The sequence below is a fragment of the Oncorhynchus clarkii genome, chromosome 18, assembly GCF_045791955.1.
Source record: "Oncorhynchus clarkii lewisi isolate Uvic-CL-2024 chromosome 18, UVic_Ocla_1.0, whole genome shotgun sequence".
NCBI classification, from domain to species: Eukaryota; Metazoa; Chordata; class Actinopteri; order Salmoniformes; family Salmonidae; genus Oncorhynchus; species Oncorhynchus clarkii.
Genome location: NC_092164.1, coordinates 24,251,520 through 24,264,751, shown reverse-complemented (window position 1 = coordinate 24,264,751; position 13,232 = coordinate 24,251,520). Strand labels below are relative to the sequence as shown.

At 42.6% G+C, this 13,232-nt stretch overlaps 1 protein-coding gene across 2 annotated transcripts; it reads left to right on the top strand.

Annotated features, from left to right (window-relative positions):
• Positions 1–388: 388 nt before the first annotated feature.
• LOC139373247 (NGFI-A-binding protein 1-like) lies at positions 389–7,502 on the top strand. 2 transcript variants are annotated; one of them, XM_071113548.1, is made up of 7 exons: positions 389–832; positions 1,798–2,615; positions 2,871–3,004; positions 3,292–3,463; positions 3,860–4,028; positions 4,779–4,916; positions 5,120–7,502. In XM_071113548.1, the coding sequence occupies exons 2-7, from the start codon at positions 1,800–1,802 to the stop codon at positions 5,194–5,196; spliced, it is 1,506 nt and encodes a 501-aa protein (XP_070969649.1). In that variant the 5' UTR covers positions 389–832; positions 1,798–1,799; the 3' UTR covers positions 5,197–7,502. The 2 variants fall into 2 exon arrangements, with proteins under 2 accessions (XP_070969649.1, XP_070969650.1); XM_071113549.1 differs by lacking the exon at positions 389–832 and having other exon boundaries at positions 1,631–2,615.
• Positions 7,503–13,232: the final 5,730 nt, after the last annotated feature.

Below are 13,232 nucleotides of genomic sequence, written 5' to 3'. Positions count from 1 at the left end.
TGTGGTTCCCATGCACACATAGGACAAAGTCCCCCTTCTCTCTCTGCCTATATTCCCACTTACTGCCTCAATTCTGAGAGTACTCTGATGGGTAAAACACAAGGAGACACTGAAGTGTCATGGCAAGAAACTCCAAATAAATGTGTGCGTAGAAACATCAATTTGCATATACTAATGTGTTTTATCCAAAGAGCGAAGGAGTAAAAAAAAAATGTAAATCAAGAAATTAAATGATCAAATAACCTAATTACATCATTGATGATATGAGACAATCCTTATTAGTCTATCTGAAATGTCAACAGTTTCACTTCTGTACAGTCATATAGCCTATAGGGCGTTTTAGGGTCTACTCTACTCTCAACTCACACAGTCCCAGTTGACCGGCGCTGCCTGCCTCTGCCACTGCTGAGATGTGGTGCTTGGTATTCCATGCAGAAGCCTCCCACGCCCCTGTCCGCCCACGCCAGGATTTGCGTCACGCAGGCGCGTGGGAGTGAGCACTGTAGCAACCGCGGAATATCCCAATTGCAATAGCCGAGGAGGAGGGGGGTAGGGTAGCAAGCAGGCAGCTCACATTCATCTAGTCTAGAGACGTTCAACACAATCTTATTTCTATTCAAGGAGGCGAAGGAGGGAAGGTAAACGTTGTCAAAGAACGCGAGGACTTTTTAGGCCAGAGAGCGCGCTTATTAGGAAATTAAAGAGCGTCTTTTGAATCTATCGATTTTTGTCCAGTTCATTCAGTTACAGTTTATGGCAGTTCAGGCTATACTGTAGTTGATACATTGAAACAACTAGATAAAGGAAACGAACGTGGTCCAACGTTCACCAGGTATGTAGCAATTAAAATACATAGTTGGAAGATGTTATTGGGCTATGACAATAATGTAACAAGTTGTAGCCTTGATACAATGTTGCAGCACTGTTCTATTATTGCCGACAATGGTATTTTTACTCGTCTTCCTGATGTGGATTTACTTGCAAGACCGGTTTTGAGTTACATTTAGTCTGGTGCTGGGTTACTGCATTTTGCGTTTACCTTTTTACGTTGTGTGTTTCGAAACTAATTTATTTTATTTTCTATTTAGCTCGATTGATTTGTGCAAGTATTCCATGCTCGTATTGTCTTGATTCGCCTGTGTGACTGTGATGTCTTGTGTGCCTCTTGATTTTTTCTCTGTTCTGTGGAAGGTTGAGTTTTATCAGGTTGCTTTGCATTTTTCCCCAGAGGTTCTGACAACAAGTAGTTGTAGGACTGCAAGTGCAGACCTGTCTTGAACTGAGGGATAGTGAATTAGCAGGTGGTGGTTGTGCAGTTGTTGGCGAACACTCTCTGAAATCACATTGATGATAAACAATCAAATTATTTTATTCACCTAACTAAAGGTCAATCAGCAATATCTAATTATTTGTGACATAGTCCTCTAACTTGCAAGAAATGCGTAGCTAACAATTCCTTGGCTAAAGCGAGTGGAGCCTATGTGTGTGAGAGAGATAGAGGCCACCTACGCATGCTGCAAAGGAGGATTGTGGCATGTGGTCCCATCAGTAACTAACAGGACTCTAACTGCTAACCGCCACTCTTCCTTCTGCAGCCCTAATACTGCAGAACTTACAAAGGAAACTCAGACAGAGTGGAGGGAGTGCCTCTTCCTCTCTGTCAGTCAGCCAGCCAGTCAGTCGCACACAAACACAAAGACACACACCCCCCCACTCCCCAAAACACACACACATACACCAGCACTCTCTTGTCAGGCAGAACCTCTTGCCCATCCCGTCTTGTGTTCTCTCTCCCAGGCATGGCGGCGGCGTTGCCCAGAACTCTGGGGGAGCTGCAGCTCTACCGAATCCTCCAGAGGGCCAACCTGCTGTACTACTACGAGGCCTTCATCCAGCAGGGAGGAGATGACGTGCAGCAGCTCTGTGAGGCCGGGGAGGAGGAGTTCCTAGAGATTATGGCTCTGGTGGGCATGGCCAGCAAGCCCCTGCACGTCCGGAGGCTCCAGAAATCCCTGCGAGACTGGGTCACCAATCCAACGTTGTTTAATCAGCCCCTGACATCTGTACCGGTGTGTAGTATACCAGTCTATAAGTTACCCGAGGGGTCACCCACGCCGGTCGGTGCGGAGCGAGGGGGTAACAGCAGCGCCCGTGGCGAGACCCATGTCAAAGTGCCCAAAATCATGGCTGCGACATGTCTGGATCCAGGAAAGCTGGATGTGGCCAGGGACAGAGTGTCAGGGGGGTCTCCGCTGCAGAGCGGCAGCGAGGGGCGCTTCTGGTCGGGTCACAGCAACGACAGCGAACAGAGCCTCTCTCCGTCCGACCGGGGGTCTCCGTCGTCCCCCCGAGAGGGTCTAGAGGCACTTGACGCTGCAGCTTTGCAGTCTGTCCTGGAGTGTGTAGACCGGATGACCCCGGCCCTGGCCAAGAGCGACCCCGCGGAGGTCAAAGAGCAGCTGAAGACCAATAAGAAACTTGCCAAGATGATTAGCCACATCTTTGATATGAGTGATGATGATCCAAGGAGAGAGGAGGAGGTCAGGAAGTATAGCGCCATCTACGGACGCTTCGACTCGAAGAGGAGGGACGGCAAACAACTGACGCTTCATGAGGTAGGGATAAGAGATGGGATCCTTTTTGCGGTACTAGGCTAGTCTGCTCAGTGGCGGGGCAATATAAAGTGACGAACCTCAGTTCCGCAAAAAAAGGTTAGAAAAACCACAAAAGGTAAATCATCTGAAGAAAATGCTTTGCTTCAGCCGTCTAAAAGTAGGTCGGCAGTAGTGGACGTTACAACGGAAGCGTTCACTGACAGAGTTGTGTATCAGCGGTTGTAGTTGACAACATGACTGTGTTCTGTCTTTCAGCTGACAGTGAACGAAGCAGCAGCCCAGCTGTGTATGAGAGACGTGGTGCTACTGACCCGTAGAGACGAGCTGTTTGGCCTGGCCAGGCAGATCTCCAGAGAGGTCACCTACAAATACACCTACAGGACCAGCAAGTAAGGGCCACTCTCCTCCACTGCACCTCACGCAACCTTGCTCGTTAGAGTTAACGATGCTAAGGGAAGCTGGGAAGCATGGGTGACTTATTTACTTGCTAAATACATTTTCTCCTCGTGGTTATTACTATGTAACTAATTACTGTAATGTGTTAAATTTTACAGACAAATTTTTAAGTTATGTAAATGATCACAAGTTATGATTAATGTCATGTTCAGACTAAGCTTTCCATATCTTTCAATGTTTCTCCGCATACAAACTGAATTTATTTTCTTCTCCACACTAGGTCTCGCTGCGGCGACAGAGACGAGCCGTCTCCTAAAAGAATAAAAACAGAAGAGAACCTCTTTGACATCCAGGAGGCTCTGCAGGCCATCCACATGAGACAGGGCATACTGAGGGAACAGCTAGCCTGTGCCAAGTCCAAAGGAGAGGAGATAGTTGGGAGAAACCTTCAGGTAACATGCCTGAAAAGTGGATTATAAAATGTAAACATGGGCCTCCCGAGTATCACAACAGGCCGTGATCGGGAGTCCCATAGGGCGGCGCACAATTGGCCCAGCGTCGTCCGGGTTAGGGGAGGGCTTTACTTGGCTCATCGCGCTCTAGCGACTCCTTGTGGTGGGACGGGCGCCTGCAGGCTGACCTCGGCTGTCAGGTGAACGGTGTTTCCTCCGACACATTGGTGCGGCTGGCTCGCAATGGGGAGCAAAAGGGGTTATATATATATTTTTTTAAATAAAGTAAACATTACAGAAGACACGTTTATTTTACACTGTCATTTCTGAAGCCATGTTTTTTGACAAGAGTAGGAGCAGTTGCTAACGAACTGTAAATGCATTGTGTTTTAACAGGTGCAGCTGGACCGTCTGTTAGCCAGACAGATGGAGATTCTCCATGATGCCGCGGTACAGGAGAGGTTACACGCTCTGGACTGGAGGATACCTGCAGGGGCTTTGAAGTACCACAGCGAGGCTCCAGGCACCAACGGCACGTCGGTAGACAAAAGCACAGAGCACCAAGGTAACGGTACTGTCCGTCTTCTGCGTCTCTCTTTGAAGTGCGCTCGTACATGAGTGCCGTCCTCGTGCTCCAAATTCACAGCTCTGTGAATCACCATTTCCAGCCTTCAAATCTTATTTTGTAAGTCAGGGAATAATTTTGTATCTGTTTTTTTTTTCTTCACACATGTCAAAGTCAGGCGGACTCATAGCTGTGTTAAGCCGTTAGCCAATCCTCGGGGACTCATCCCGCCTTCATCCTTTTCTCTCTCGCACGGCCCATACTCCTGACAGCTCATTATATTCATGTTACCCATAATTATCCCCTCTCTGCACCTGTCATTAACTCTCCCACGACTGTTTACTTCCCCCGCCATGTTGCTGCCCAGGGGCGTCTCTCTCTCTCTCTCTCTCTTTCTCTCTCTCTCTCTCATATCTCCCTCTCTCTCTCGCTCTCTTTCTCTCTCTCTTTGTCTCTCTCCTCTCTCATCCTGTCTCTCCTTCATAAGCCATTAAAAGCAACTTTATTCAAGTTGAATGAGAAGAAAAGTATAAAATAAATTTTTTTGGCACCGAGTGGCGTATAAACTCGGGCCCACAGCAAAGATTTTGAGAGACAGAATGTTAACGTCATTTTTTTAGATCAACTAAGCAGCTTCTTGGATGATACTGTAACAGCAGTGCCATTGGAATTGATTGTGTAGTATGGCAGCGTGCATCAATGGTTTATCCATGCCCTGATGTTTGTCTGTGTGTTTATGTGTATTTTCAGACGAGCGACCAATGAACTTGCGGGTGGCAAGTAAGAGTGTGGCGGAGGGGGAGCTTCCCCTGGGGAAGCAGCTAGCCAATGAGCTCAAACGTTACCATAACAACCATAACACAGATGAGGCCAAAGCACCAGCAACAGGTACAGCACCACTCAGGCAAATTTACATTCACTCTTGAGTCGCGTATGTATTAATATACATACACACTACAAACAGTGAGCGTTAGTAATGGTCTGTTGCATGCACACACCTGCCTGCATTCAAGCTACAGTGAAAAGGTATATGATCAGAAAACGCATTGCATGTTTTATTCTGAGGATATTTTCTTTGTGTTTTACCTTAGAAAATGGATCCTCGCATCAAGCGGCCAACCGCACTGACAGGAAGACCATTAAATCAGAACCAGAGGATTCCACATAGTGCCTCCCATCCTTCGTCTGTTTCCCCATCCGGTTTTAGTCTTCAGTCACTTTTTACAGTAAGCTTCTATCTCAGTCAAATCAATGGATACTAAAGCAAGCACAGCCACAGTAGAGCCTTAACAAACCAACGTTGCCTCAAAAAAAAGCATTTATTTTCTTTCATTTTGTCCTAAGGTTTTTTGCCAAAGCGTCAAGACTAGAGCATAGATTCAGTCACGGGGAAAACTGAACGGGGGATGTCCTTTCACAGGATAACTTTCATGCTGTATAGGTCTTTATGTATTTATTGATTGATGTACATGGTGTTATTTAAGAATGATGGGTAGGGATAGTAGCCTTGTACCACCATCCTGATCTCCTGAGCTTACACTCTGTTTCGCTACATGAATTTGAATGAAGTTAAGTGAAACAAGAGCGCAGCGGTCAGGATGGTGGATTAGGCTAAATGAAAAAAAATTGTATTCTTTTTACCCCCAAAGCTATTTTTGGCTTGTCGTGTTCGATCGGTGGGTGACTGATGTACTGTAAAGAATACAGTAGGATTCTGTTTTAACCAGAGGTGAAAAGAGAGAGCTATCTGTAGAGGAGAAATTATAGTTTGGCTTCCTGCTAATGTATGTAATGTATGTATTTATGAGTGGTACTGTAAATTAATCTGAGGCTGCAGAATATTTTGTGTATAGAACTCCAGTTAGAGTTCAGATCAGTGTTACGGGATAGGTTGGCCCGGGGACGGACTGGGAACAAAGATCAGCCCTGGCGTTTTGTTACTTTGAGGCCCCCACACCGGCCCATTTCTATCAAGGCCCCCATAACGGCCTATTTCTTTCTCCCTTATGGCCCCCATTATTAGCCAGATCATGATAATTATGCACAAAAAAAATTGTTTAGACAGGCCCACTAGGCAAAAAATTGAGCAGCCCATCTGGCATTTGCCCGAAATGGCCAGTCTGCCCCTGGATTGTCTAGACATGGAATGGGGCCTACAGTATGTCAATCAAATCGAGTTTCCTTGATAAGTCTGTCAAACACATGATCCTGTACTGTAAGAACGCACATTTGAACCTCAACACAACATTCATTGAGTTACCCATTTTATTGAGTAGGGCCCCTGGTCTGTTATTAGGGCTGGGAATTGCCAGGGACCTCACGATACAATATCACGATACCTAGGTGGCGATTCGATATGTATTGTGATTTGATACTGCAATTCTATTGCGATTCAATATTCCAAACACATTGTTCACCATGTCTGCTGCAGAGGGTCGAGAGAGCCATGAAAAAAGGTGTTTTGATCAGCAATGTGAATAAAAGTCCCAAAAGGATGTTGGCTCACCATTTTAAAAGACGGATAACAAGCTATATAGAAGGAAAAATACTGGAGTTTTTGCGCATATACAGCTAACAAGCACAAAAATGATATTGCGTTATTGGCCAAAAGAATATTGCGATATTGTCAAAAAATAATATCCCGATATGTAACTGTACCGATTTCTTCCCCTATCACTATCTGTTATATTGTTGCACTCCAGAATGTTGTCTTTTAATACATATGTCACTGTAGGATCGACAGGGCCAATTTGGCCTGTAGTATTACAATAATATTAGCCTAATCCCAAAAAGCAGGGTTTTGTCAGTGTAGTGTTGGTGTCAATCTCTATACAGTGTTTATGTGTGTAGAGCAAAAACCGAATAACTGTTGTTAGAGAAAACAAGTGAAAGTGTCTGGTATCATAAGATGTTCATGTTGCACAGCCTCGTAGTCTTAGATCCTAGCAGTGTTTCACCGGTGACCACCAATGTATAATTCAAGACGTTCGTATATTAGAATTAGCTCTCAGATGGTTGTTTAATGTTGTGTTACCAAATGTGTAAACCTGTCTTGCTCTAGAGTCTGGTCTTTTTCGGGGTCACCGCAGTCACAACAGTTTTGTAATAACAGTCTCTCTAGCTCAATAAGACTGCAACAAATGCAATACTTTTTGTAAGTGCTGTTTAAGTACTAAGTACATACTTTCTGGGCCCACTGTCTGTTCTGTTGTTCTGTGCTAGGTGACTTCCCCTGTCTTCTGTACTGGTTTGGTTTAATCAGTGTCATGTAATGTTCACAGATCAACGCATGTCCAGCAGTGTGATAGACAGTCAAGATGTTGATAGTACATTGATTCATATTCTTATCACTGTTATAGTCACCGAGTTAGTCCAGGCTTGCCTACACAGTAGATATGCACCTGTTTTTTTTTTAAACACTAATATATTTTATTTGTTATACAGCACATAAACATTATTAAACTTTATTTTTTATGGTGGTTGTTATTCTCATTCATGATATAATGTCTGATACAGAAAGAAAGAAAATGATATTTTCTATGTTGTCAGATTCTTACAAATATTTTATATTCATCTATTATTATTATGACCTGCGATAAAATAACATTTAGATTTTTTTTGTTATGATGTATTTTTTACAGCTAGACAGCTAAAATGTTCCATGGCAGAGAACCTACACTGGTATTTCTAAGGTGTAATAAGTGCTGACAGACAGACTGAAGGTGGTCCAGTCACAACACTTTCTCTTCTTAAAAAAAGAAAGGAATGATGAACCGCTGTCTGGGGTAAAGCATTTGCATCAGCGTCATATAAAAAATTCTGAAACTGCCCGATGACTCACTCTGCTCACACTGACGCAGGTCCTTTTCATACTTCACATCTCTCTCTCCTTCGCCCTCTCTCTCTCCATCTCTCACACACACACACTCTCCCTTGCTCTCGCTCCTCCCTCTACGCCTCTCATCTCTTTCTCACACACACAGATTTTCTCCTGAGATCAGGTCAACTCATCACTGAACACCCACACGTGTAGCTCCCTCCCATCCTCCCAGTCTCAGCCCTATGTGATGGCCTCCCAGCCAATGCAAGTCACTGATGTGTTGCCATGGCAATAGTGATTGTAGGCGGCGGCACTACAGGCAGTGGGAGGGAGCTCAGCCCGGCTGCTAAACTGCGTGGGTGTGATCTGGTGAACGCGCCATCACCCCCGTTTAACAAAGCATGAAACTAACTGTGCTTGAACAGAGGTGGGTATCAAGTGAATTATCCCCTCAGCTTCTCCAATAGTGCAACTAATAAAGGATTGATTAGTTAATTCTTTGTTTGTTTTTATTTTAACAGTTTTCATCAGAGTGTAAAGTCCAGGAGGTTGCTTTGTTAAAAGGGATAGTTCACCCAAATTACAGAATGACACATTTGTTTCCTTACCCCGTAATCAGTCAATGGACAAGGTTATGCTTTGGTTTTATTTCAGCAATGTTTCTCAAACTCGTGGCCCAATGTGGGGTCACCTCATTTGAAAATTAGGGTCGCGGGAGAAACTGGTTCATAGAACCAGGGTTACGCTAGAAGTGGTTGTAATAAACAGAGAGCTTTCTGTTTTCTTCCTACAAATGTGTCTCTATCTTTTGAACCGTTTACGCTACAAAATACTATTCTGTTTCCCTCTACAATGTCCACAAACCATGCAGGACTCATTAGAACAGAATGGACAAGACCAAGCACGAAATCAGACTGGGGGGTGGGAATGATCTGACGACCTGATGATCTTCTGAACTTCCCAATACTGTTCTGATGCATTTCAGTCACTTCACTTCACACATACTTCCTTCAGATTGAAATACTGTCAAAAGTACTGTCAGAATGATTTGTCAGGTGGAAATACTGTCAAAAGTACTGTCAAACTGACTAATAGACTGTCATAGCCCAAATGAAAAAAAGAAACATTGGCTGTTGATTACATCACCTTTTTCCACATGGTGGGGGTCACAATTTATTTTTATATCAATATTGAGTTGCGGTCCAAATTTTGGGAAATCCCTGGTGCACAGGGTAAGGAAACCAATATGTAATTTTGTAATTTGGGTAAACTATCCCATGACCTAATTGATTTTTTATTTTCTGCATGCATTTAATTGTCAGTGCTGATCTGTGATCGTCCTACTCGGCACCAACATCACATTGCTTTTTATTTTTTAAATGTTTTTTATGTGTATAGGCTGTGGAGAAGCTGGCATTGATGCTATTTCACTCATTGGCTGAAATATACATGTTGACCAGAAGGTGTCAGAATACAATAAAAAATGCTTTCATGAGCGAGATGAAAATTAGAGTACACAGAAAATAATTTCAAAGGATGGGTTTTAAACTTTTAGAAAGGTACATTATTCCTCTCTGGGCAATAGGCGGGATTAATGATTTGGGATGGTAGGCCTACAGCTGTCTGCACTATCAAATACGGGAAAGGTTTGAGAATGATTGGCCCATTTTAAGCTCAGATTCAGTTAACTTTTTAGTGAAAAGCAGCTTAATGTTCTCTACAAACAAATGGAACAACGAACTGGGCAAACATTGTTTATTCTGGTCATTGTACAAATGTGTTATACGGTGAACACTATACAAATCATTCCTACGGAATTGTTCTTAACTGCAGTATAGTATTACTATTCATGTAAGCATTGTTATTTGGGATATTAGTATTGACCGTGACCTTCACCCTCCTGTGATGTCATCTCCCAGGGCAGTAAAACGGGACACTTTCTCATGTTAAGTTGGCTATATCGCTCTCAGTATTCTACCGTTTGTACATGGCTGCTGTACACCTTTATTTTCTAGTTGAAAGTAAAGGCAATTAAAATTGAAACGTGCGTGGACATTCCTTGTCAAGTTACCACAAAATGCCACATGGGCAGACAGACATTACAGCAGAGAACAGACTACAGTTGACAGTGTAACAAGTGAAGTCGGTAATGCGGTATTTTATTATTATGCATGTGGTTCACGCTCTTTGGCATGGCATCTAAGTAATCTGTTTCATTGTAAAGAATATGCTAATACCATTTGTGTAGACGGCTACCCATTTGAGTGGTGTTATTTATTTGAGTGTGTATGGCTATTTATCACTGCACACGTCAATAAAACAACACAGGATTTTTGGGGGGGAATGCAATTACCGGTAGCCTACAATTCAATAACAAAAAATGCTGGTGTGTGTAGGCTACACGCCAACTGCCTACAAATAACCTAACGTAGCCAGGCATAAAATAAACTAGTGAAACCGTATAAATCCCCCACATTCTGGCCTTGACGAGAATAACAAAAGCACTGTCCGGGGAGTTTCTCTTCTGCATTGTTCCACCAATCCAGTAAATGTGGAGGAGGAGTTGAGATACAGTGTCCCTTTATTAAAATTCCGGATGGAAACAACTTCAGAGCGCAACCTAGCAAATAATCCGGCACAGTACACGCGCCATAATACCCATAAAATCTAGCAGTAAAACCCAGTTATGGTCTCAATCGTTTTTTCCTCATTAATTTTTGACTCTGGGATTTTAGAACTACTTCCTATAAGGTCTGTGTTTCGTGTAGGTTTACCCAGGCGTGACGTTTTGATGGCCATGTAATTCTCTCTCAGACATAGGGTGGTTTTGTCAGTATAGTCACCTCAATTTACTATAACAATTCAAAATGCTAATTATTAACAGAGAAGACCTCAGCAAGACTACACATTCCGGCAGGAATCTTCTGCACATCATCTCTAGCTGGCACTGTCAGCTACCGTTCACCAGCAAGATCAGAGACCTTTGTGCCCATCTATGAATGTATGTCCCCTTTCTCTGTCTTAGCTAGCCATTGACTACACTTTAGATAGCAGAGCAGTATATCAAAACAATCATTTTGTTTTACTAAGCCAAGATAATTGTTTGTACAGTATCTCGACTAGAGGTCGACCGATTATGATTTGTCAACGCCGAAACCGATTATTGGAGGACCAAAAAAGCCGATACCGATTAATCAGACAATTTTTATTTATTTATTTGTAATAATGACAATTACAACAATACTGAATTAACACTTAATTTAACTTAATATAATACATCAATAAAAATCAATTTAGCCTCAAATAAATAATGAAACATGTTCAATTTGGTTTAAATAATGCAAAAACAAAGTGTTGGAGAAGTAAAAGTGCAATATGTGCCATGTAAAAAAGCTAACGTTTGAGTTCCTTGCTCAGAACATGAGAACATATGAAAGTTGGTGGTTCCTTTTAACATGAGACTTCAATATTCCAAGGTAAGAGGTTTTAGGTTTTAGGTTGAAGTCATAAACAGCGCTGTGCTTGCGAAGAGCTGCTGGCAAAATGCACGAAAGTGCTGTTTGAATGAATGCTTACGAGCCTGCTGCTGCCTACCATCGCTCAGTCAGACTGCTCTATCAAATCAGACTTAATTATAACATAATAACACACAGAAATACGAGCCTTTGGTCATTAATATGGTCGAATCCGGAAACTATCATTTCAAAAACAAAACGTTTATTATTTCAGTGAAATACAGAACCATTCGGTATTTTATCTAACGGGTGGCATCCCTAAGTCTAAATATTCCTGTTACATTGCACAACCTTCAATGTTATGTCATAATTACGTGAAATTCTGGCAAATTAGTTCGCAATGAGCCAGGCTGCCCAAACTGTTGCATATACCCTGACTCTGCGTGCAATGAACGCAAGAGCACAATTTCACCTGGTTAATATTGCCTGCTAACCTGAATTTAATTTAGCTAAATATGCAGGTTTAAAAATATATACTTCTGTGTATTGATTTTAAGAAAGGCATTAGTGTTTATGGTTAGGTACAGTCGTGGAACAATTGTGCTTTTTTCGCAAATGCGCTTTTGTTAAATCATCCCCCAGCGTTGCATCGATTATATGCAACGCAGGACACGCTAGATAAACTAGTAATATCATCAAATTGATTGTTTTTTTATAAGATAAGTTTAATGCTAGCTAGCAACTTACCTTGACTACTACTGCATTCGCGTAACAGGCAGGCTCCTCGTGAGGCAGGTGGTTAGAGCGTTGGACTAGTTAACCGTAAGGTTGCAAGATTGAATCCCAGAGCTGACAAGGTAAAAATCTGTAGTTCTGCCCCTGAACAAGGCAGTTAACCCACCGTTCCTAGGCCGTCATTGAAAATAAGAATGTGTTCTTAACTGACTTGCCTAGTTAAATAAAGGTGTATATATATATTTTTTTAAATCAACTAAATTTGCGTCCATAAATACCGATTTCCGATTGTTATGAAAACTTGAAATCGGCCCTAATTAATCGGCCATTCCGATTAATCGGTCGACCTCTAATCTCAGTAGGGTTGAGATCAGGACTCTGAATGGGCCGCTCCAGAAGGCGTATTTTCTTCTGTTGAAGCCATTCTGTTGTTGATTTACTTCTGTGTTTTTGGTCGTTGTCCTGTTGCGTCATCCAACTTCTGTTGAGATTCAATTGGTGGACAGATAGCCTTACATTCTCCTGCAAAATGTCTTGATAAACTTGGGAATTCATTTTTCCGTTGATTATAGCCAACTGTCCGGGCCCTGAGGCAACAAAGCAGCTCCAAACCATGATGCCCCCTTCACCATACTTTACAATTGGGATAAAGTTTTGATGTTGGTGTGCTGTGCCTTTTTTTTCTCCACCCATAGTGTTGTGTGTTCCTTCCAAACAACTCAACTTTAGTTTAATCTGTCCACAGAATATTTTGCCAGTAGCGCTGTGGAACATCCAGATGCTCTTTTGCGAACTTCAGATGTGCAGCAATGTTTGTTTGGACAGCAGTGGCTCCTTCTGTGGTGTCCTCCCATAAACACCATTCTTGTGTAGTGTTTTACGTATTGTAGACTCCTCAACAGAGATGTTAGCATGTTCCAGAGATTTATTTAAGTCTTTAGCTGACATTCTAAGATTCTTATTAACCTCATGAGCATTCTGCGCTGTGCTCTTGCAGTCATCTTTGCAGGACGCCCACTCCTAGCGAGAGTAGCAACAGTGTTGAACTTTCTCCATTTATAGGCAATTTGTCTTTCTGATACTTTTGTCACCCTTTCCAGATTTTTGCAAGTCAACAATTCTTAATCTTGGGTCTTCTGAGATCTCTTTTGTCCGAGGCATGGTTCACATCAGGCAATGCTTCTTGTGAATATC

Bases quoted from the DNA above. Each gene is read 5' to 3' on its own strand.
- LOC139373247 (XM_071113548.1), top strand. From the start codon at position 1,800: ATGGCGGCGGCGTTGCCCAGAACTCTGGGGGAGCTGCAGCTCTACCGA. The intron at 3,005-3,291 runs GTAAGGGCCACT...TCTCCACACTAG, and splicing joins TACACCTACAGGACCAGCAA to GTCTCGCTGCGGCGACAGAG. The intron at 4,917-5,119 runs GTACAGCACCAC...GTTTTACCTTAG, and splicing joins GGCCAAAGCACCAGCAACAG to AAAATGGATCCTCGCATCAA.